We start from the raw sequence: 24,929 nt of genomic DNA on the forward strand, positions 1-24,929 counted from the left end.
CTGGCAGGCGGCAAGCTGTTCACCAAGTTGGACCTCACTTCGGCCTACATGACCCAAGAACTGGCCAAAGAATCCAAGCTACTGACCACCATCACCACGCAAAAGGGACTATTTGTTTACAACAGGTGTTTGGCATTCGTTCAGCAGCCGCTATCTTTCAAAGGAACATGGAAAGCTCAACTCCATCGCCGGAACAATCGTATTTCAGGACGACATCCTTATCACGGGTCGAGACACCGAGGAACACCTCCACAACCTGGAGGAGGTGCTACGCCAACTGGACCGGGTGGGCTTGCGACGAAAGAAGTCAAAGTGTGAGTTTTTGGCCCCAGAGGTCGAGTTTTTGGGCAGGAGGATTACCGCAGACGGGATCCAGCCTACCGAATCCAAAACGGAGGCGATCCGTTGCGTGCCCAGGCCTGGCAACACATCGGAGTTGCGTTTATTTCTGGAACTATTGAACTATTTCGGGAACTTTCTGCTGAACTTAAGCACATTGTTGGAGCTGCTACACGTGCTCCTGCGTAAGGGTTGTGATTGGTTTTGGGGGGACTGTCAGGAACGGGCTTTCAATCGGGCGCGGAGCCTGTTTTGTTCTAATAAGCTGTTGACCCTGTACAACCCCTGTAAGAAATTGGTTTTGACATGTGATGCATCATCCTATGGGGTTGGGTGCGTGTTGCAGCAGGCCAATTCCAACCTGTGGCTTATGCTTCCAAGTCGCTCCCCAAGCAGAAAGGGGATATGGGATGATTGAAAAAGAAGCACTCGCATGTGTCTACGGGATGAAAAAGATGCACCAGTACCTTTTTGGCAGAAGGTTCGAGTTAGAAATGGACCACAAGCCGTTAACGTCCCTGTTGTCCGACAGCAAAGCTGTCAGTGCCAATGCGTCAGCTCGCATACAGCGATGGGCTCTCACGCTGGCTGCGTATGACTACACCATACAGCACCAGCCAGGCACCGAAAATTACGCTAACGCGCTCAACAGGCTTCCACTGACCACCACTGAGGGGGCAGCGGAGCAAAGCACTGAGATGGTCATGGCTGTCGATGCTTTCGACAGCGCAGGCTCCCCCATCACAGCCCACCAGATCAAAACCTGGACAAACAGATCGTTGATGCGTACTCGAAATGGATCGTGTGCATCATATTGAATTCGTGCACGACATCCACCACAGTGGAGAGCCTGTGTGCGGTCTTTGCGACCCGCGGCTTGCCGGATATCCTGGTTACCAATAACAATCTATGCTTCACTGGCTATGAATTCCGGGAGTTCATGTCGGGTAATGGCATCAAACATGTCAGGACAGCACTGCTCAAGCCGGCTTCCAATGGCCAGGCGGAACATGCGGTCCAAATCATAAAACAAGGCATGTTCCGGATTCAAGGACCCTCGCTTCAATGCCGCCTATCGCGCCTCCTGCTGGCCTATAGGTCCCGACCGCATTCGCTCACGGGAGTCCCGCCAGCGGGACTACTCAAGAAACGTACACTTAAAACTCGGCTGTCCCTCATTCATCCAGTCCTGTCAAACATTGTTGAGGGCAAGCGCCAGTCCCAAAATGAGTGCATGACCGTAACTCAAAGGGGAGATGTATAGAAATTGATGACCCTTGTTCTTAATCACGCTTTGGTACCAAGTGGCTTGAGGGTACTGTAATTGGTAAAGAGGGGAATAGGGTCATAGTGGTCAGACTTAACAATGGACAGATATGCCGCAAGCATCTGGACCAAGTAAAAAACAAAGGTTCAGCATGTACACTGAGGAACCTGAGGAAAATCATGAGATGCTGCCCACACCACTGCCAGTGAACGAGCAACAAGAACCGTCAGCAGCATGCACAGTCCCTGCGGCCAGCCCGGACGAGCCGGAATTACCACAGGTGACATAGACGCATGCCAAGGCTCAACAACCAGAGCCCCAACTGTGGCCACGAGAGAGCATCGACCACCTGAAAGACTCAATCTTTGACCCAAAGACGTTGGGGGGGGAGGTGATGTCATGTATGTAATCTTCATGTAATTGTAACCTTCATGTAACAGCACTGTACACTGTATACACCTGAGAAATGCATACCTTGATTACAGGGGGTGAACTTGTGGGAGATACTCCTCACATGGTCATCCTGGTATTTAAAGGGAGGTCCCATGCATGGTCATCATTCCTTGGTCCTGTGAATAAAGGTACAGGTCACAGAGTGACCTTGTCTCCAGTATGTGCCCCGTGTTGATTTACTGTAGTGTGTAAGGACACAACAGATTTAATTTATAAATTTGAATTAGACTGCATTTTCTGGTGGGTTTTATTTTTGTGTTGTCGGAACTAGGACAATGCAATGGTCAGTGTAGAGGAAAGGTGAGTAGTGTGGGACTGTTGGTGAATGGGGAGGTTTGGTTGAGGTTACTGGAATCGCTCATTAATTATTTCATCACTGAGAGCACAGGCAAAAAGGGACTGCTTCCCTTCCTCTTCCTGTTCCTCCATTTCCTGTTGGACTTCCTCCCTTTCCCCCTTCTTTTCCTTGTGCTCCTGCCCCCAAGCTTCTTGCCAGATAGGTGGCAGCAAGGGCTAGGTTGTGCAGCATGCAGCATACTGTCATAAATCTTGATACTCACTCAACTAAGTACTGCAGGGCTCCCCCACAAAGGTCCAGGCAGCGGAAGTGTTGCCTGAGGAGGCCAATGGTACTCTCTATAATACTCTTTGTGGCAACATGGCTCTCTTTGTTGGCCTACTGTGCACATAGTGCGTGAGTTCCAGACCGGAGTCATGAACCATGTCATGAGTGGATAACCCCTGTTGCCCAGTAGCCAGCCTTTGGCTTGCCGTGGTGGGTCAAATACAAGTGGCACAAAGGACTGCCGCAAAGTGACTATTGCCAGGATATCGGGCATTCACCTGCATGATATGCTGCCTATGGTCACACACTAACTGCATTTGAGGGGGTGGAATCCCGTTCGGTTCATGAAATTGGTCACGTTCAAATGAGGCTCACATAAGACAATGTGTATGCAGTCAATGGCACCCTGCACCATGGGAAGCCTGCAATCTGTGCAAACCCTCATTTTCACTCCACCTGCTTGTCTCTGGCAAGAGGGAATGAGATGAAGCTGTTTCTCTGTGTATGGAGAGCCTCAGTGACCTCCCTTATGCAACAGTGTACTGCAAACTGCAAGACATTGCTTATATCTCCAGCAGCAGCCTGGAAGGAGCCAGATCCATAAACATTAAGTGACAGAGTCATCTTGACAGCCACAGGCAGTGGGGTCCATGCCCTGCTTTGAGCTTGCCATTGTAGCTGCAGCAGTTGGCAGATTTCAGTCAGGACCTCTTTAGTGAAATGTAGACATCTCAAGCCTAGGTCTTCACTGAAGTTGAGATAAGAGAATTGCTCGCTAAAGACCTTTGGCAGTTATGGCCTCCTGCTCACAGCCCTTTTCCCCTTCCTTGTCTTCCTTCTTCTAGCAGCTTGTGCTGCTCTGCATGACCTCTCTTCATTCTCCCAGTCATGCTCAATTCCAAGGGGAAGCCCTACCAGGCTACCCATTGCTAGCAGCAACTTTTTTCAGCACAGGATTTTAAATGAAGCAAAAGGTACTTCAGCACCAACCAGCCCACTCCCTGTAGACCATTCAAACTTTAGGCAAGCATTTAGAAAGCTCTAAAAATGCTCCCAATTGCACCAGCCCAAAAATAAATAATCCAGCAATTAACCTGTAAGTAGTTCATAATCCCTTTAAATTGTGCTGGTGAGGGTCCTTCATGCCTTTAACGCCATGTTCAGCTGTGCGTAGGCTGGAGCGTGGCTTTAGAAAATGGCATTGCTGGCATCAAATCAGCATTGCACACTGATCGATGTCATGAAATGCCTACTCTGCATGCTGCCAGTGGTTAGGTGCGTGCGCAAACCGCTTTACCACGATGGTATTTCGCGCACTTCCCATCGGAAGTGTGTGTGTGCATCTCGCATCTTTTTTGAGTGTTAAGAAGCGGTGTAGTGACTAAAAACGTGCGCTCAAGAGCCCAATTACCCACCCACCACCACCCTTCCCCAATTTGGTTTAATGGTGTTGATTAAGGTAAAATTATTGGCCAGGACACCGGGGAGAACTCACCTGCTCTTCTTCAAAATAGTGCCGTGAGATCTTGTTCCTGACTCTGCATGGTCTGACCTTATTAATTCGTCTATTATGCAGCACTTTGTCGAAGACCTTTTGGAAATCTACAATTTCATCGACTGCAGTACCCTTGTCTAATCTCTCTGTTATCTCTTCAAAGAATTAAATGAATTCTTTTCCTTTTGAAATACATGCTGACTATTCATTATTATATTTTTGGATCAATCCAGTTCATAGGCAAACATGAAATGAACAGACCGTTTCAAGATCCACAAAAGAAAACATTCAGTGGAGATATCCTTGATAAGCATTCCAATTGGTTTACAGAAGAAAGGCAGCCTTTCACTCCAAAAACCTTGAAGGAAACAGCAAAGTCATTCCTTTCTAAGTACAGGTATTACACAGCACCTAAAAAGATGCAAGTCTATCCAAGTGTGACCACGATGTGCAACGGGAGCAGCACTCAAGCTGGCTTTGACAGGTAGTTTTGATAGAATTATAAAATAAGATGAGACTGAAAGAAATATTCCAAGAAAGCAGTTCAGTAATGACATTTATGATTTAAATCATAATTCTGCTCAACAAAATATTAACCACTACATATACATCTTAAAAAGTATATAAAACCTATGTGCATTTTTCATTTTTCAAATAGCTTTAGGTGCCTCGGCCTAATGTTTAGCTATTCATTTCCAATTTTCAGGCTACTCCGCAATTTGCATAAAGTATGTCCAACCAGCGAAGGTTTCTCCATCATCCTTTTAAAGCTGTCTCTGTATAAAAAAATTGGATTACAGTAATATTTTTGAGGAATTCATAGGTTGTCTTAAGGTGCTGCAAATCATATGGGTACAAGATTTGGCGGGCCTCTCCCCCCACTGGCTTCCCAATTCCATTCTTGGGACTCAATTTTCCCCAGTGATTTGTGCCACTTTTTTGGAGCAGGCTGCTTTTTTGGGCCTAAGTTAAAAAATTACAGTTTCCATGATCAATTTGTATCAGTTAGTTACGATTTTTAGGTAAGTTTTTTTGGCGCCGATCAAGGCTCTACCCCCAAAACTAAAGGACAAGTTAGGCTGCGCCAAAATGAAGAAATCCAACGGGGAAACTTAGAAAAAAATTTTTGGTATACTTGGGCCCAAAAAAAAAGGCGTAACTCTTCAAGTACACCAAAAAAAAGCTTTAGGAATAATTGAGCCCTATATTTGTAAACATACCTGGTGATCCGCTATACCATATATTGGCACATAAGGTAAAAATAGTGAAGCAAGAGTCAATATCAATGGTAGTGCCCACATAAAAGCAGCCTGTCTGTTGAGTCCATGAAATTTGATTCAGGCCAAATGACCAGCCTAGCTTTCAATCTGTGATCCCTCTGACACTCACATTATAATGTATCAGAACACAAGAACGTCTATTCATTTATTAATGCATACTGGCTTAATTTTCAACAGCACAAAATTGGAAATTATGTGTACTAACTGCTCTAGGATGCAATCCAACATCCTGGAGACAAAATTCAGTGAGGTTTCAAACTTTATACATTCTCCAAGGTTAATTCATGAATCACAATGACCTAGTTCTTCTGCATGTACACTACTAGGCTATATGGTTCTTGCAATTGTTGGGACAGATTACTGATTGGCAGAAGTTTTTGAACCATGTACATAGCACTGAATAGAGAGCAACAGTAAAAGGTATAATAACTCTGTGTGATGGGCAACATAGGGAGGACATCCACTACAGCCCTGGTTCACTCCGGAATCAACCTAGTGAACCTTCTCTAAACTGTCTCCAAAGCAAGTATAATCCTTTCATAAATATGGAAACCAAAACTGCACACAGTATTCCAGGTGTGGCCTCACCAATACCCTGTATAACTGTAGCAAGACTTCCCTGCTTTTATACTCAATCCCCTTTGCAATAAAGACCAAGATTCCATTTGCCTTCCTGATCACTTGCTATACCTGCATACTAACTTTTTGTGTTTCATGCACCAGGACTCCCAGGTCCCGCTGTACTGCAGCACTTTGCAATGACGGTGAAACTGTCTGCGTGCGCCATCATTACTCCTCTGAAAGTGTCAACAACTTCTGGAGTCAGCACAAACGGAGATAAACCTGGAAATCCAAATGTTGCTGTCAGCAATTTGTTGCTCCTCTGCATGTTGCACTGTAGAATTCTCCAGTGCCGACAATCACAGTTCCTGATGAAAACTTTCCCTATTACGCTGGAATATCGCAATCAAACCACCCCACCGTCCCCCCACCCCCACCCCACCTGAAAGAGATGTAACTGGGCTTTTAACAGCGTATTGACTGCTGAACAACTGTTTGGCCCTGAAAAATTAATTTTATATTTGTAGAATGTCAAAAATGTTTCCATTAATATGGTAAGAATGATGTGGCTTTTAATATAATTTTTTTTAAGTTTGTTTATGATATTCCAGCTTCTACCTTAATCCTATGTGTATGTCCCAATCTTCATTTTGCTGTCTGTAAAATTTATAAAAAGTAAATTATAATCTGTGCATTTTACTTCCTGGTTTGATGTCTGTGAGTATTCTTCAATGTGATTGGCTGCTTAGCCTGCTTGATGACATCACTGTTGCTGGATGCTGAAGATTCACTTGATTTTGCGCCAGATCCAAATTAAAGTCGGGAGAGCTGAAATTCATGTCACAGAGCTCGCTAGACCCTTGTGGGCAGCTTTCTAATTGCGAGCCAATGTAATTTCAGTCAGTTCTTAGCACTTTCACAGCATCCCTTGATAGTTCAAATACCATTGTGCTCTGAAAAAGAGATCATTGTGAACATAATGGTTAAAATTATCCTGTACACTGCACAAGCCGTTTGTGTATAAAAACATGAAATATGGGCGTGTTTAAACTTAATTTGTTACCGAATAAACAGAACGGTGCTGGTATAAGTCTCACAAAAACAGTTTTAGAGAGCCTTTCTAGAGTATTCCTTTAGTTAAAAATAGTGGAGCACTGCTATAAATTAATAAAGTTCAATAAATTAATTTCAAACATGCTAGCAGATCTTCCGCAACTTTGCTTGTCAGATGTGAGAAAGTTGGGGGATAGAAGCCAGTGCCAAGAATTCGAGTGAGGATGGGAGCTGGGGTACACGGGTAACAGAGTTCAATGTTATGAAGGTGGGTTGAGTTACAAAAGAATAAAAGTGAACTCCTGGAGCAGAGCACATGTAGCTTCAGCAGTGGATTATAAGGGGTTGAGGAGCAAGGGATTGGACATGTAAGCTATTGCTGTTAGGAAAGATAGTAGCACACTGCAAGATTCTGAGAACATTCTGAGAAGTTAGCCATACAACTGTTACCTTTAGAGGGTGATGAATGCTGGTGCTCCTGATGCCCAAGCAACAAAAGGGAGAATTCCCTTACATGGACGGCCTGCCCAACCTGATCATAGTAATGATCCTGCCCAGGCCTCGGACAACCATAAGACTACAAGCAGCAAAACATAATAGAATCATTTATGGTAAGAGTTGAGCAATTATGTTGGTAAATTTAAATATTTTTGACAGATTCTTGTACATTTTTATATTTGTTACATTATAAATGATGGAGTAGAAATCCACAGGTACAGTTACACCGTAATTGCGCCCACTGTGGCACACTGCTACCGACCCCATTATTTGTAGTGTCAGCATGAGAGGTTTCCATGATCAGATCTTCGGCGGTTTGTGGGGTCTGTCCACCGAAGGACCCATAAAACGTCGCTGTTAGCTGGCCAGGTGATGGCACAGATGCTGCAATTTTGGAGTAATTAACCTATGTGTAGTCAGGTGACAGAGGAAACAAATGGCAGTGAAAACATTTTCAGAAAGTATTTGGAGCAATTTGATTGATTTGCCTTCTCCTTACTAATACCTCTGTAAAGGAATTAAGAATATTAACGTGTCCTGGATCGATTTCTATTGGAAAACAGCTTTCGTGGCATGGATAATTTTATTTTAAAAATATAGAGATCCTTGGCACAATTGACTCAGCCCCCCAATTCAGCAACAAGGTGCCTTCCAAAATTCTTGAAGTATTAAGGGGCAGTTACCCAGGAAGTTGCATAAATGGTATAGGTGCACCACACCTTTATACAAACTACCCTTTCCCTGATATTTAATACCAGGTCAGTGCCAGGGAAGACTCGTGGTCAGAAGCTCCACCCACTTTTGGTGCTGGAACAATGCTCCAGAAATTTCTGGTCCATTATGTTAATTTTCAGAATTAATGTGTGGAATTAAATGTTTGTCTTTTTACTCATTTTTTGCTCTTCAGATTTACAGAAATGTCTCCTGTTCAGGTTCATCTGGACACAGAGTGTGCAATATGGTGTCAAACACAGGTATTGATATTTTAATTGTTCAAAAGATTGCGTCTGTTAAACAGGATAATCATTGATTAAATTTTCACAGTATTGTGTATATCTGTATATATACACAGAGGAAAAGAAGGCAAAGCGAGAGCAGAAGGCTTTCTGAAAAATAAATGTCTAAGTGATAACTGAAAATAAATATGTTCCTATAATCCATATTCCCAAAGCCCATATTGATTACTTAGCGCCTGTAATTATAATGTTTATTTTGCTAAATTACTACTACCAGTTTGTGCAGTCGGTTTACACTATATTCTTAAAATAATAATTATTTGCACCTTTGTTGATTTTAGCACTTTTTTTAAGAAAAAAAAGTTGCCGCTGTGTGTTGATATTCATTATGCTGATGGGGTTAGTTGAGGAGTGGGAGGAGGCTCATGTGGAGCATAAACACAGGCTTGGACCAGTTGGGTTGAATAGCCTGTTTCTGTGTTGTAAATTCTATGTAAAAGTAAAACATCTAAATACATTTAAGGAAAGTGATGGAGACATTTGTGGATGAAATTAAAATCAAAGTGAATTGGTAAATACTTGAAGGAGAACAAATTTGCTGGGATATGGGGGAAGAGCGGGGAAGTGGGACTAACTGTATTGCTCTTCAAAACAGCTGGCGTAGACTCATTGGCGAATGTCTCCTTCTGTGCGGTACTATTCTATGATTCTATCTTGGAATGAAGAAGCCCAAGGGGGATTTTAATTCTGTGGGTACTTTCTTTCAATCAGGTTCTAATTGTAGCATCTCCAAGGTTGGCATACAGAACAATGCTTGCTTATTTATTAAATTACCATCTAGATTTAACTGCAGAATATGACAACACCAATACCTTTGCTTTACAGTCCTGAAAGCTGTTGTTACAGCTCCTACAGAGGGATTGACACTCCTAATTTTGCATTACTTTGGCATGTTACCTGCAGTGTGTGGAGATGTGGAATGAAGATATATAATGCAACGTGGTAGAGTTTCTCATTCTTCAAATGATATGCATCCTCCACACACTACAATCCCACCAATCCAGCCCTTCAGGATACAGTTTTGAAGGAATTAGTGTTAAGTGACTATTTTTCGTTAAGCTTCAGGTTAAATCAGATTGGTGCAATAGTACAGGTTTTATACAATGGCCTTATACAATGCTGGAGCAGGCGATTATATGCACCGCCACCTATCTATAATGTCATGATGATATTTTACGTGAATATTCAGCACATGATTTCCCCACAAGCTAAAATAGACTCTTACCGGCCTTGTTTTACCATTCCTGGATTAGATTCCTTTTAGGCCACTTACTCAAGTAAGTCCCTAATTTTCTTCAGTGTAAAGTTGTTTGAATTTTTTAAGTGGATTAGATTTATTGGTGTTCCTTTTGTTGGGATGCAGGAACACAGACCTACAAGATTGGCTAGAAAACTGCACAGATCCACTACAGTGAAATCGAAGCTGATGGCATGGTAATGCATGATCCTTGTATCAGGACATTATTAAATAAGTACAGAATTGGACAAAATAAATTCCAAATTGGGCATTTTCTCTTCAAGTATTTAGAAAAGAATATTTTGGCTATGGCAAACTGAAGTTTGAGCACATATTACAAGTTAAAATTACAAATTACAAAATAAAAAATTTGTAATTGTGTTTATTTACTAAACTGTAGTTCTGATTTCCCTACTGGGCATTTCCAGTGCAGAATGGCACTCACAGGAAGGAGGCACTGGTTAGGAAATCACAGACTTGCAGGCCGCGATTTTACTAACCTCGGCGGGTCCTTGGCAGGCAACGTTGGTGGTGGGTCCTGACCCCGCTGCTGTCTCCATCCCAGCCTCTGAAATTATGTTCCCAAGATTGGGATTGTTAAGCCCGCCCAGTGCGTTTCCCAGCCAGTTAATGGAAGCAGGTCTGGTGGCGTCATTTGATGACGCATCATTAACTGGTTTCCTTAAATGGACCATGCGCAAATTTGGTTTGACATTTGTGCTGTCAGTGTTCTACATCATTGAGGTGCTGCAAACACTGACAAGCACCCAGGGCTGCACCCAGGCTCTCCCATGACTCCCTCCATATCATCATCACCATCATCATTCCATATGCTTATAGAAGGAATCACAAGTTTCTGTTAATGTGGTGTCAAACATTGAAACCTTTATTTTTCAAGACTTTGTGTTCTTGGACAGATTTGTCTGCACCTTTGGAAGTGGCTTATTGAGTTGCAGTGAATGGTCAGATATAACGGTACCCTCCGTAATGTTGATGCATGTAAAAGGAATGGCTTGGGCATTGTAGGGATACTTTATGGTGTCGATGTGGGTGTGGGGTGGTGCCAGCCTGGCACATCATGTGGCAGCCAGGGTATACAGCATCAAATGAAGAAAATCTGGGCATGGTGAGGCCATTCCTGGGTCGGGTGCTGATGCTTTATGTCAGGCATCTCCATATATGTGAGGATGCACCCTCCCAGGAGGGTGCTTGCCAGTCTGCACCCAGCCCTTCCAGGGCAGCGATGGGTCAATGCCTCCTAGCTCTGAGGCGATGGGGATCCTCCTCCTCCTCCTGTGCCTCCTCCTCATCCTGTTCTTCCTCCTCCTCAGGTGGTACTGCTGGCTCAACCTCCAGCGGCTGTCCCCTCATGATGGCCAGGCTGTGCAGCATGTAGCAGACCACGACGTTTATGGAGACCCATTGAGGAGAGTACTGCAAGGTGCCACCAGAGCGGGCCAGGCACCGGAACCTCTGCTTAAGGATGCCTATGCACTGCTCGATGATGCATCTGGTGACACAATGAGCATCATTGTGTGCATGCTCTGGCACTGTCCTGGGGTTCCGCAGTGGAGTGAGCAGCCAAGTGGACAGGGGATATCCCTTGTCCCCAAGCAGCCAATCGCAATCCTGATTCGGGCCAGTGAAGACCCGGCGGGCACACTGGTCTGGTGCAGAATGAACGAATCAGGGCTGTTGCTTCCCTTGCCCGCTGCCTCTCTGCACGGTGCTGATGGCGACGCCTTCTCCTGCGTGCCACCCTGCTTCTGACCAGGTGTACCAGGTGTCGCCCTCCCAACACTCCTCCCATCCTCAGGGTGAACCCTGCCAAGCAGATCTCTGCAGCCCACAGGACTCCACTAAAGAGTCAGACCTGAAAGTTGTACAAAAGTACAGGTGTATGTGCAAACCTCTGAGCAGCACTCAGCAGGTTTAATGGAGCCAAAACAATTAATAAAATTATATGAAAAGATAAATACAGCGGATGCTGGAAAATGAAATAAAAACATTAATAATTAATAAAACTATATCAAAAGATAAATACTGTGGATGCATGCTGGAAAAAGAAACAAAAACAATAATAAGTAATAAAATTATTTACTTACCAAAGGGCCCCAGTGGTGTAGCGTTCAAGCACCACATCGAAAACCTTGTGGGGGCACTGCCGGGAAAAGTCCTACCTTTGCCTCGGTGAATTTCGCTGTGGTGGTCCCTTTCCAGCGGCCCGCACGCTGCAGAGCTCACCGCTGGAAACCTTCCTTTACTGCAGCTTCTCCGCGCCGTTTCCGGCGGTCGTGAATACCACTGAAATCCTCCCCGAGCGAAAAGTACCTGACCGCGGCGGCCGATCGATTTTTTCGATCGACCGTCCAAACTCCGCAGTAGCTGTCCCTTTGGGGATGGTGAATTTCGGGCCCTGAGTCCGCCTCTAGAGGAGAAGGGAAATCTAGTGCAATTAGTATTTACATCATAATGTTGTGCTTTTGTAAACAGAAGAAAAAGTGGTATTCAAACACAGTTGATTGAAGATAGTGCCCTGTGAAATTAATAGTACAAGAAATGTAATAGGTCAATCATCTTTCTTTCTGACTACAATGGAGAACAGTGCATTAAGTGAAAATGCAAAGATCTTTTATTCTTTAGACAAAGTGCTTGAACTGCCTTACACTTCATATTTTACATGGTGAGCATAAAATAAGGTACAAATATTTAAGTATTCAAATAACACAGTATGAAAAGTTGCATTTAATAAATATGGATATTGCATTGTGCTGTGGGATAACGTTATCAGATTCCGTTTTTCAGATTACCATAGTAAATGATCTAGGAACATAGGAAATGATTTTGCTAATCGTTCAACTCCATTAATCAGCTTAGATCACCACTTAATCTTCTATACTTGAGGAAATACAAGTCTAGTCTATTCAACCTGTCTTCATTATTTAACCCTCTTAGCCCCAGTATCATTTTGTTAAATGCACCCCTCCAAGGCCAGTGTATCCTTCCTGAGGTGCGGAGCCCAGAACTGTGTCAATTTTTGTGCAGAATAATAATAATGCTGTTTTTTATAACATGTTTCTGTTCAGGGAAGATGAGATGAAATATTTACAGTTTTTCAAAGAAGTAACAGATGATATATTGATCAGAGGTTGCCATTCCAACAAGTAAGTTAAAGTAAATAGGACATTTCCCTGACCAGCTACAATTTTACGTGTATTTATTAGCTGTAAATAAGATCTAGAGGGGTAATTTTCCAGCTTCATGTTGAAGGCATGGAGTCTCACCCACCACGAGAAAATATGGCAATTTTGGGTGTAGACACTTTTGTACCCAACATATGCAGATTTCTGACCTGCACTCCCAGGCAAGAGTCCCTACCAGCAGAAAAAAATCAGAAAATAACTTTTTGGCCTGAATTTCACCCTAAAAAAGGGGGCTCGCATGGTAGTAGCAAAGCAAATCAAATGTCATTATCTAAGTCAGATATCCAGGCCAAAGCTCCCGGTGTAACAGCGTGGATATCTTGTAGGCTGCCTGCGAATTTCCTCAGGGCAGTGCTCACTGATGTGCTCCAGGTTCTGAGCAGGAGCTCCACAGTCGCATGATAGGGATGCTTTAATTTTTTTTAAATGTATTCATGGGATGTGGACGTCGCTGGTAAGGCCAGTATTTATTGCCCATCCCTAATTGCCCTTGAGAAGATGGTGGTTAGCTGCCTTCTTGAACCGCTGCAGTCCATGTGGTGATGGTATTCCCACAGTGCTGTTAAAGAGGGAGTCCAAGGATTTTGACCATGTGACGATGAAGGAACGGCGATATACTTCCAAGTCAGGATGGTGTGTGACTTGAAGGGGAACATGGAGGTGGTGATGTTCCCATGCGCCTGCTGCCTTTGGCCTTCGAGATGGTAGAGGTCACAGGTTTGAGGTGCTGCTGAAGACCAACCCGCTCCCAGTGGGCGTTACCTCAATTTAAATATTGTAATGAGGCCGGAAGCCTCTTTTCCTCCCTCCATTTTGTGTTTAACAGCCTATGGACGGGTTTCACACAATTAATGAAACCTGACAATTAAACAGAGGTGGGGACTGCTGATCCAGGAGGTAAGTTGCTTTATACCTACCTCCTAGATCCAGGAGCCCTCCCTAACCCATTCCCGTGATCGGAGACCCCCCCACCTACGAGGCCTCAGATCACTCTTCCCTCAGGCCTTCCCCGCCACCGATGATGATGAGGCCGGCCCCGATCCTCTCTTCTCCCCTGCCGATCTCCAGCCGACCACACAGACACCCCCCACCCACCCTGATCCCTGACCGACCTACTCCCGCGTTCCCCAGCCGAGGATTCCTGCCGATCCTCTTCCCACCTCTCCCCCGATCCCCGGCTGATCCTCTCACCACGCCAATCCCCGACCGATCACTGACTGGCCCCTCACTTCTGAGGCCTACCTGCCCGCAGCCAACCAGCCAGCCGCTCAATCTGGCTGGCTGTGCGTGCGAATCCGAGGCATTGCATTCAAATCAACACCCCTCCCTTGAGAAAATTCCGGCCTTTGATTTCAAAACCGTGTCTTTTTCTGTCAAACTGTGTATTTCTGTGTGTGGTAATTTTAATTTTTGGTGGTGGAATAAAAAGGGAGATATTGGATCGGCCACCTATTATACACCCCACCCGATTTTTCTTTCCATTGATTTCAATGTATGAATATAGGGTATGGTTCCATGCACACCAGAGGCTCTCCAATACTTCACCGTGGCTATTTTTCATGTGTAAGCCTAGATATTCAGTGTTGTTGGGCTATATTACCCATGGAGGATCAACACCGCTGGACCCATGCTATCTTCAACAGATAGTTACCCCCCACTACTACTCCAACAAAATTAGCTAACTTAGTATAGATCAGAGATTGAACTTGGAACCTGTCTAATCTTTGTGATTCAATACTATTGCAAAGTATTGAATATACCTCTCCGAAAGCTCTGAGACCTGGGGGAGCTGTACATACACAACTTTAACAGTTTTCTCAGACTTTGTACAGCCAAATTATCTCAATATTCTCGATGCATACAGCAAGAGAAAGTACATTATCATTATAATTAAAAAGTAAATTCATTCTGCTCAATTTGTTTCCCACATCTTTTACAGGATCCTGGAAAATGTTTTCCAAAGACACATTGAAAGAAGAAAATACCATCTTAGTGAGGTAAACCACAGTCAAGCTGTCCACAGAAGATTAGATATGTGCACAATGGTTTGATGCCGGAATATGACATGCGCATACATGCCAGCTGTCAGAGTTTGATATTGACAGTTACCATTTGCGATGTTGTTCCTGCGTATGTTAGCTGTCTGGTGAGTCTTCTGACGTTGCTCCAGAATTCTCTTTTACACATGTGCAGACTGAAGCATGTGTGTGTATAAAAATGTGGTTTCCTTCTGCCTGGCCCATCATCTGAATTACCACAGAATTCCCTGCAATTATTTTCTGCACATCGACCTCATGCATATGCAGGGTTGCGTGGTTCCCATGCTGGTATGCGATTGGGCAGGCATCCAGCATCAGGTAAGAATCTTCTTGTGGTCCAAGAATATAACTCACGATGCAAGTCTGTAAACACAGGGATATAGGGTCTTAAAATGCAACTAGCTAATAGCAGTCTCACAGTAAAATTTAAAGGTTACTTTGCAATGCAGAAAAGGAATGTTTGAACAAATGAGTGCTTAGCTATTTCCAATTTGATGTAACTGTAACAGTTTCAAAAACCATTGGTAGGATGAACATCCAACTGGTTATTTTTTTATTTTTGGTCTTGATATAATTTATTTCAAAAAAACAGGATAACATTCCTTCAACAACAACAGCAACAAAAACTTCCATTTATATACCGTTTTTAACATAGTGAAACGTACCAAGGAGCTTCACAAGAGTATTATGAGAAAATATTTGACACCGAGGCATATAAGGAGAAATTAGGGCAAGAAAGAGGTAGGTTTTAAGAAGCGTCTTGAAGGAGGAAAGAGCGGTAGAAAAGTTTAGGCAGGGAATTCCAGAGCATAGGGCCTAGACAACAGAAGGCACGACCACCAATGGTTGAGCAATTATTATCAGGGATGCTCAAGAGGGCAGAATTAGAGGAGCGCAGACATCTTGGGGGGTTGTGTGGCTGGAGGAGATTACAGAAATAGGGAGGGACGAGGCCATGGAGGGATTTGAAAACAAGGATGATAATTTTTAAATCAAGGCGTTGCTTAACCAGGATGTAGGTCAGCGAGCACAGGGGTGATGGGCGAGCGGGACATGGTATGAGTCTCTAGTTTATGTAGGGTAGAATGTGGGAGGCCAGCCAGGAGTACATTGGAATAGTCGAGTCTAGAGGTAACAAAGGCATGGCTGAGGGCATTAGCAGTGGATGAGCTGAGGCAAGGGTGAAGACGGATGATGTTACGGAGGTGGAAATAGGTGGTCTTAGTTATGCTGCAGATATGTGATCGAAAGCTCATATCAGGGTCAAATATGACACCAAGGTTGTGAACAGGCTGGTTCAACCTTAGACAGAAGTTGGGAAGAGGGATGGAGTCAGTGGCTAGGGAACAAAGTTTGTGGCGGGGTCCGAAAACAATTACTTTGGTATTCTCAATATTCAATTGGAGAACATTTTTGCTCATCCAGAACTGGATGTCGGACAAGCAGTCTGACAATTTAGAGACCGAGGAGGGGTCGAGAGCAGTAGTACTGAGGTAGAGCTGGATGTCATCAGCGTACATGTGGAAACTGATGCTGTGTTTTCAGATGCCAAGGGGCAACATGTAGATGAGAAATAGGAGGGGGCCAAGGATAGATTCTTGGGGGACACCAGAGGTAACGATGTGGAAGCAGGAAGAGAAGCATTGCAGGTGATTCTTTGGCTACGATTAGATAGATAAGAATGGAACCAGGCAAGTGCAGTCCCACCCAGCTGGTCAAGGGTGAAGAAGCTTTGGAGAAGGATAGAGTGGTCAGCTGTGTCAAAGGCTGCAGACAAGTCAAGAAGGACGAGGAGGGATAGTTTGTCTTTGTCACAGTCATAAAGGATGTCATTTGTGACTTTGATGAAAGCCGTTTCGGTACTGTGGCAGGCACGGAAACCGGATTAGAGGGTTTCAAACATGGAATTGCGGGAAAAATGGGCACAAATTTTGGAGGTGACAACACGTTCAAGGACTTTGGAGAGGAAAGGGAGGTTGGAGATGGGGCGGTAGTTTGCATGGAAGGAGGGGTCGAGGGTTTTTTTTGAGGAGTGGGGTGTTGAAGGAAGATTTGAGGGAGAGGGGGACAGTACCTGAGGAGAGAGAACCATTAACAATGTCAGCTAACATGGGAGCCAGAAAAGGAAGTTAGGTGGTCAGCAATTTGGTGGGAATAGGGTCAAGGGAACAGGAAGTGGGTCTCAAGGACAGGATCAACTTGGGGAGATCAGAGAGAAACTGGAGAAAGATGTGAGGTCAAGACTAGGGCAGAGGGGATCCTTAGAGGAAGTTTGGCCCAGTGGGCTAGGGGAAGGAAGGGAAGAGGCAGAGACAGCTGAATGGATGGTCTCAATCTTAGAGACAAAGAATCCCATGAGCACCTTACACCTATTATCGAAGGAGCGGGTGGAGATTGAGGAGAGGGGTTTACAAAGGTGGTTAGCAGCGGAGAATAGAAGCCGGGATTTATCTTTACATTTCAGAATGATTCTGGACATGGTGCCACAATTTTCCAAGCATCTTCATGTGTTTGCTGTCATAATGGAGAATGAAGGAAACTGACAAACTAATGGAGCATCAACCAGGTAACAAAGATAGTTAATTTTCTTAACTATTACTTTACTTCTGTCCAGTTCTTTGGCAGTCCAATGATAGTATGAGTTGATAATCTATCAGACATGCCAACTGTAAGCATTTCATGCTAACATCAATATTTGCGGTATGATAGATAGGGCTTTAGACTAAAAAGTGGCGGGGGGGGGCGGCGGTGGTGGGAGAGAGGTCAGGTGAGAGGAAATGTAGAAATCTAAAGAGAAAAGTCAAGGCAATGGAGCAGTATAGCAATTTGGGTAAAGATAAGAAAAGTGTGACAGGAAGGGACAGAGAGTTTAATGGTAATAGTGCATCAGTGACTAAGGTGAAAGCGGGGAATAATGGTAAAAAGTTAAAATTAAAGGCTCTTTATCTGAATTCACAAAGCATTCATAACAAGGGAGATGAATTAGAGGCACAAATAGAGATGTGGCTTCACAGGGACATGGTTGCAAGGTGTCCAAGGATGGGAACTAAATATTCCAGGATACTTGAAACTTCAAAAACACAGAAACATGCAAACAGATTATAAGAGTTTCAACGAGTATGTAAAAAGGAAGAGAGTAGAACAAGTAAGCATTGGTCCCTTAGAGGCTGCGACTGCAGAAATTATAATGGGGAATAAGGAAATGCCAGAGACTGTAAACAAATATTTTGTATCTGTCTTCACAGTAGAAGACACAACAAGCATACCAAATAGAGTGGAGAACCAAGGTGCTAATTAGAGCGAGGAACTAAAAGTAATTAATATCAGTTGAGAAAAAGTACTTGAGAAACTAATGGGACTAAAAGTCAATAAATCCCCTGGAACTGATTGCCTACATCCTAAAGATCTAAAATAGGTGGCTGCAGTGATAGTGGATGCATTGGTTGTGATCTTCCAAAATTCCCTAAATTCTAGAATGGTCCCAGCAGATTGGAAGATAGCAAATCTAACTCCGCTATTCAGAAAAGGAGAAAATAGTGAACTACAGGCCAGTTAGCCTACCATCAGTCATTGGGAAAATACTGGAAGTGGTAACGGGGCATAATATAATTAGGCAGAGTCAACATGGTTTTATGAAAACAAAATAGTGTTTAACAAATTTATTAAAGATTTTAGAGGATATAACTAGCAGGATAGATAAAGGGGAACCAGTGGATGTAGTATATTTTGATTTCCAAAAGGCATTCGATAAGGCACCACATAAAAGGTTGCTATGCAAGATAAAGATTCATGGTATTGGGGTTAATATATTAGAATGGATAGAGGATTGGTTAATGGACACAAAACAGAGAGTAGCGAGAAACGGGTCATTTTCCGGTTGGCAGGCTGCAATTAGTGGGGTATCGCAAGATTCAGTGCTTGGGCCTCAGCTATTTACAATCTATATTAATGATTTAGATGAAGGAACCGAGTGCAATGTATAAAAGTTTGCTGATGATGGGAAAGTAAGCTGTGAGGAGGATACAAAGAGCTTGCAAAGGGATATAGACAGGTTAAGCGAGTGGGCAATTAGGTGGCAGATGGAGTATAATGCAGGGAAGTGTGGGGTTATTCAATTTGGTAGGAAGAATAGAAAAACAGAATATTTTTAAATGGTGAGATATTATATGTTGATGTTCAGAGAGATTTGGATGTCCTCGTACAGGAAACATAAAGTTAGTATGCAGGTACAGCAAGCAATTAGGAAGGCAAATGGCATGTTGGCTTTTATTGCAAGTGGGTTGGAGTACAAGAATAAGAAAGTCTTACTACAATTGTACAGGGCTTTGGTGAGACCATAGCTGGAGTACTCTGCACAGTTTTGGTCTCCTTATCTGAGGAAGGACACACTTGCCTTAGAGGTGGTGCAACGAAGATTCACTAGATTGATCCCTGGGATGAGAGGGTTGTCCTACGAGGAGAGGTTGGGCCTATACTATCTCGAATTTAGAAGAATGAGAGGTGATCTCATTGAAACATACAAGATACTGAGGGGAATTGACAGGGTAGATATTGAGAGGTTGTTTCCCCTGGGTGGAGAGTTTAGAACTAGGGGACATAGTCTCAGGATAAGAAGCCGACCATTTAAGACAAAGTTGAGGAGGAATTTCTTCACTCAGAGGTTTGTGAATCTTTAGAATTCTCTACCATAAATGGCTATGGATGCTGAGTCATTGACTCAAGGCTAAGATAGATAGATTTTTGGACATGTGGAATCAAGGGAAAGTGGACTTCAGTCGAATATCAACCATGATCTTATTGAATGACAAAGCAAGCTCAAGGGGCTGTATGGCCTACTCCTGCTCCTAATTCTTATGTTCTTATGTTTTCTTGAAGGGAGGCTGGATGCATAAAAGCCCAGAAGGGGATATAGAATCATAGAATGACATAGCATAGAAAGAGGCCATGCTGCCCATAGTGCTTGTGCTAGCTCTTTGGTACAGCTGTTCAATTTAATCCCACTCTCCTGCTCTTTCCCCATAGCCCTGCCATTTATTTTTCCTTTCAAGTATCCAATTCTCTTTTGAATGCTACTATTGAATCTGCTTCCGCTACCCTTTCAGGCAGTGCATTCCAGATCGTAACAACTTGCTGTGTAAAACAGTCTTTCCTCATGTCGCCGCTGATTCTTTTGCCAATCACTTTAAATCTGTGTCCTCTGGTTACCGGCCCTTCTGCCACTGGAAATGATTTCACCTCATTTCCTCTACCCAAACCATTCATGATCAAATCTTCTCTTAACCTTCTCTGCTCTAAGGAGAACAATCCCAGCTTCTCCAGTCTCTCCACATAACTGAAGTTCCTCAATCTTAGTACCATTCTAATAAATCTCTTCTGCACCCTCTCCAAGGTCTTGACATCCTTCTTAAGTGTGGTGCCCAGAATTGAACACAATACTCCAGCTGAGGCCTAACCAATGTTTCATAAAGATTTAGCATAACTTCCTTGCTTTTGTACTCTATTCCTCTATTAATAAAGTCAAGGACCCCATGTGCTCTTTTAAACAACCTTCTCAATTTGTCCTGCCACCTTCACAAATTTGTGTACATACACCCCCCAGATCTCTCATTCCTGCTCCACTTCAGAATTGTACCATTCAGTTCATATTGCACCTTCTCATTCTTCCGACCAAAATGTATCACTTCACACTTCTTTGCATTAAATTTCACCTGCCATGTGTCTTCCCATTTTACCTGTCTATATCCTCCTGAAGTCTGTTACTATCCTCCTCATTATTTACTACATTTTCAAGTTCGTATCATCTGCAGTCTTTGACATTATGCCCTATATACACATCATTAATATACATCAAAAAAAGCAGTGGTCCTAATACCGACCTCTGGGGAACATCACTCCAATGTTCCCTGTAAGCTGCACTATATTCTGTGCAGCCTGTTTCTTTTAATGCGTGGTCTCTTTAAATTTCTGCCCTCGCGCAGTATTTTCAATGTAAAAACTGGTGAGCAGCCTGCACGGGACCTTGCCGCACAGCTTAGAGGGAACACTGCTTCCCTGCAGTCTGAAAAATAACCGTTCACCACTACTCTCTGAGTTTTGTCCTTTAGCCAATTTTGTATCAATAAATTAAAGTTAGAACGGATTTGTTAAAGGCAAATTGTGATTGACTAACTAGATCGAATTCTTTGATGAGTAATAGAGAGGGTTGATGAGTGTGATTTTGTGTATATAGACATTCAAAAGGTGTTTGACAAAATACACATAATAGGCCTGTTTGCAAAATTAAAGGGACAATGGCAACATAATATGCCATACTTTTCCAAATGCCAATTAATTTTATCCTGGATTATTGGGGGGAATTTTAAAATGGGTGAGCAGATGGGAGTGGGTGTGGGTGGGGGGTTAAATGGGAAAAAATTCCAAACGCATCAGGAAGCCAGCTCCAACCAGCCCTCTTTTGGGTTTTACTGAGACGGGACAAGCGGCGGCAGCCAACGCACTCTCAGGAGGTGGAGTGGCATTACAGATTGTTAATAAGGCTGAAAGCCTCGGATTTAATCTGCTTTGCAGCTTTTACTGTAGCCAGCTGGGTATTCCGAGCCTTGCGAAACCAGACGGCTACAGCAAAGGGAGGACAACCTCAGGGAGGCACTAGATAGCTTCATCCCGGCCCTCCCAAGCTCCCTCCACCAGGATCGGAAACCCCTCCCAGGGTCAGGGATCAGCCCCCCACCCACAGTGTTGGGGATCGGACCCCCCTAGGGTTAGGGATGGGACCTAACTGGTCCTGCGGCCTCCTCCGAAGTGCTTCCCGCCCAACTGGAAGCCAAGCCTGTCGATCAGGCTGTCTTCCAGGCGGAGACTGGTCAGGGCCCAAAAGTAGCACATTGTGGAGTTAAAGCTCCGTAGCATGCAGGGAAACCCACATTTCTGGGTTTCCTGTCCGAAACACTGTGCCCATGCATACGCATCCCGCCTCAGTAAATATCCAGCTCATTGTTTCAAAATGTTTCCCCTCCATCGACATAAGGCTGACTGGTCTGTAGTTGCCGGGTTTATCTCTCTCCCCTTTTTTAAACAGGGATGTAAACATTCGCAATCCTCCAATCCTCTGGCATCATCCCCATATCCAATGAGGATTGGAAGATTGTGGTCAGAGCCTCTGCAATTTCCACCCTTGCTTCCCTCACTAACCAAGGATGCATCCCAACTGGACCGGATGACTTTTCTACTTCGAGGACTACCAACCTTTTAAGTACCTCCTCTTTATCTATTTTATCCTATCCAATATCGCTACTGCCTCCTCCTTTACTGCTACATTGGCAGCATCCTCTTTAGTGAAGACAGATGCAAAGTATTCTTTTAGTACCACAGTCATGCTCTCTGCCTCCACCAGAAGATCTCCTTTTCCCTTCCTTTATCTATCCCTTTATTATTTATGTGTTTATACAAAACTTTTGGGTTCCCTTTTATGTTAGCCACTAATCTATTCTCAGATTCTCTCTTTGCCCCTTTTTTAGATCCCCACTGTACTTTTTATATGCAGCTTGAATTTATGCTGGATTATGAACCTTACAATTGTCATAAGTCTCATTTTTCGGGCTAATTTCATCCAGGGAACTTTAGCCTGGGATACCTTTCCTTTCCCCCTTGTGAGAATGTGTCTATTCTGTATCCAAACCATCTCCTCTTTGAAGGCCTCCCATTGTTCAATGACTGTTTTTCCTCCCAATCTTTGCTTCTAATCCACCTGGGCCAGATCCCCTTTTTAACTCACTGAAGTTATCCCTTCTCCAGTTAAGTTTTTTTACATTTGATTTTACCTTATCCTTTTCCATAACTATTCTAAACCTGGTAATATTATGATCACTGTTCCCCCAATGCTTTCCTACTGAAATGTATTCCAATTGGTCCACTTCATTCCCCGAACTAGAAAACACTGCTACCTTCCTTGTTGGGTTGGAAACACCCTGATCAAGAAAGTTCTCTTGTACACATTTCAGGAATTCCTTTTCCCCTTTGCCCTTTACACTGTTACTATCTCAGTCTACATTGGGATAATTGAAGTCCCCCATTATCACTAGTCTGTAGTTCTTGCATCTTTCTGTAATTTCCCTGCAAATTTGCTCCACTATCTCCTTCCCACTTTTTGGTGGCCTATAGTATATTCCAAGGCCTATAGCGTACAGGTCCGAGTCTGGGTATTCTGGGGCGAGTGTCTCAACTTCTGACTCCTAAATCCTTTCCACCATCTACAAGGCACAAGTCAGGAGTAAGAGGGAATACTCTCCACTTGCCTGGATGAGTGCAGCTTCAACAATACTCAAGAAGCTCGACACTATCCAGGAAGTTGGGTGGTAGGGAATTTGTTGGGAATAGTATCGATGGAGCAGGAGATGTATCTCATGGTTGTGAGAGGAGCTAGAAGATAAATTAGAAAATGATGCGAGTTCAAGGCTAAGTAAGGGGGGACCTTAGGAGAATTTTGGTTGGGTGAGCTAGGAAAAGGGAGGGAAGCTGCATAGGCTGCTGAATGAATGGTCTCAATCATAGTGACAAAGAAGTGCATGAGCTCCTCATATTTATTGGAGGTGAGGGTGGAGTAGGCAGGGGTGAGGGGTTTAAGAAGAGGGTTTATGTAGACAAGAGAATTTGGGGTTATCTTTGCTTTCCAGGATGATCCTGGAATAGTGAACAGTTTTGGCAGAGGAGATCAGGAGCTGATATTTCTTAATGTGATTCAACCAGATTTGGTGATGAATGGTTAAACCATGTCCACGATGGACGTCAAAGTATACATAAGAATTAGTAAAAGGAAAAGGAGCAAAGGATGAGAAGAAGTGGGAAGGTAAGAGAAATGAATACTGGAGACGTCTTTCTGAGGACTAATTTCTGCTTATGGATCTTCGGATCAGCGCATTGAACTAGAGGGCAGGCTGTTTGCCACCTTCACATAGAGACTGAATTGTGAAAAATCTTCAATGAATCTGCTAACTGATCAAAAAACTTGTATTTCTTCATATTAATGACATCCAATTGATGCTATTAATGCTGTCATTTTGTTATCTCTGTTCACTTTGCTGACCATTTATTGATTATTGATACCAATCTAGGCAGTAGTTCCATTTCATTGTTGGCTTATAATGATTTAGATACACTCAATTCCTTTTGAACAATGTCTTTTAACATCAATTATTTTCTAAACTGTTTTTGAATCTATGCTACAAGTCCATTATAAGCCTCAAATTGTATTTAAATTGTTCAAAATTGGACCCATGATGAATTGCTTGTGTTCTAGTGTCTGTCAGCTCTTTGAATGATGCTTTCCAGTTTGAAATAGGCATTGATCAGCCTCCAAGCTATTAATTCCTAAAGCACTAACTACCTTGTTTTTGGAAATTTGGTTTTTGTCACTGTTTTTTACTAGCCGCACATTTATTTTTGCATAATAGTTTCTGCATTCGTTTTTTGTTTGCATGCAGTACAGGGCTCTTTTTTCACATGCCTCCAAGCACAGTATTCTTATTGCTTCTAGCTACAAACCACAGCACCAATCACACCACTCAGCATGGGCATTCCTTTAGCAGTCTTGAATTTGAAAGAGGAAGAAGAATTGGTGTGAAGGGAAGGAAGGTAGGTTCACCTATATTGTAGACATTTGGGGCTCAAATTTGGCATTCCCGTTTTTTCGGCACACTCACGTGAGATGCGCCGACTTCCTACGATCCAAATGGCGCCAAAAAGCTGTCCAAGGATTCTGGCCCCGCTGCCGACTCTCCCGGGGCTTGGCGCAGCCTGGTGAGTCCATTGCGGGGCGGAGCTAGGGCCCTGCGCCTAAAAGAATGCTGGCAGCTGTCCGCATGCGCAGTAGAGTGTTCGCACATGCGCAGTAGTTCCTCCCATGATTGTGATGATGCGTGCCTGCA

The 24,929-nt window shown here is 43.6% G+C and overlaps 1 protein-coding gene across 1 annotated transcript in view; it reads left to right on the forward strand.

Annotated features, from left to right (window-relative positions):
* The window catches only part of LOC139272634 (spermatogenesis-associated protein 7 homolog), a 296,319-nt gene that overhangs the window by 165,319 nt on the left and 106,071 nt on the right, over window positions 1-24,929 (forward strand). Inside the window, exons 6-10 of the mRNA XM_070888711.1 lie at window positions 4,353-4,603; window positions 8,419-8,485; window positions 9,891-9,961; window positions 12,851-12,928; window positions 14,907-14,964. Coding sequence (XP_070744812.1) covers window positions 4,353-4,603; window positions 8,419-8,485; window positions 9,891-9,961; window positions 12,851-12,928; window positions 14,907-14,964 — 525 coding nt within the window. The remainder of the gene's footprint in view (window positions 1-4,352; window positions 4,604-8,418; window positions 8,486-9,890; window positions 9,962-12,850; window positions 12,929-14,906; window positions 14,965-24,929) is intronic.

The sequence above is a fragment of the Pristiophorus japonicus genome, chromosome 9 (genome assembly GCF_044704955.1).
Source record: "Pristiophorus japonicus isolate sPriJap1 chromosome 9, sPriJap1.hap1, whole genome shotgun sequence".
Lineage (NCBI taxonomy): Eukaryota > Metazoa > Chordata > Chondrichthyes > Pristiophoridae > Pristiophorus > Pristiophorus japonicus.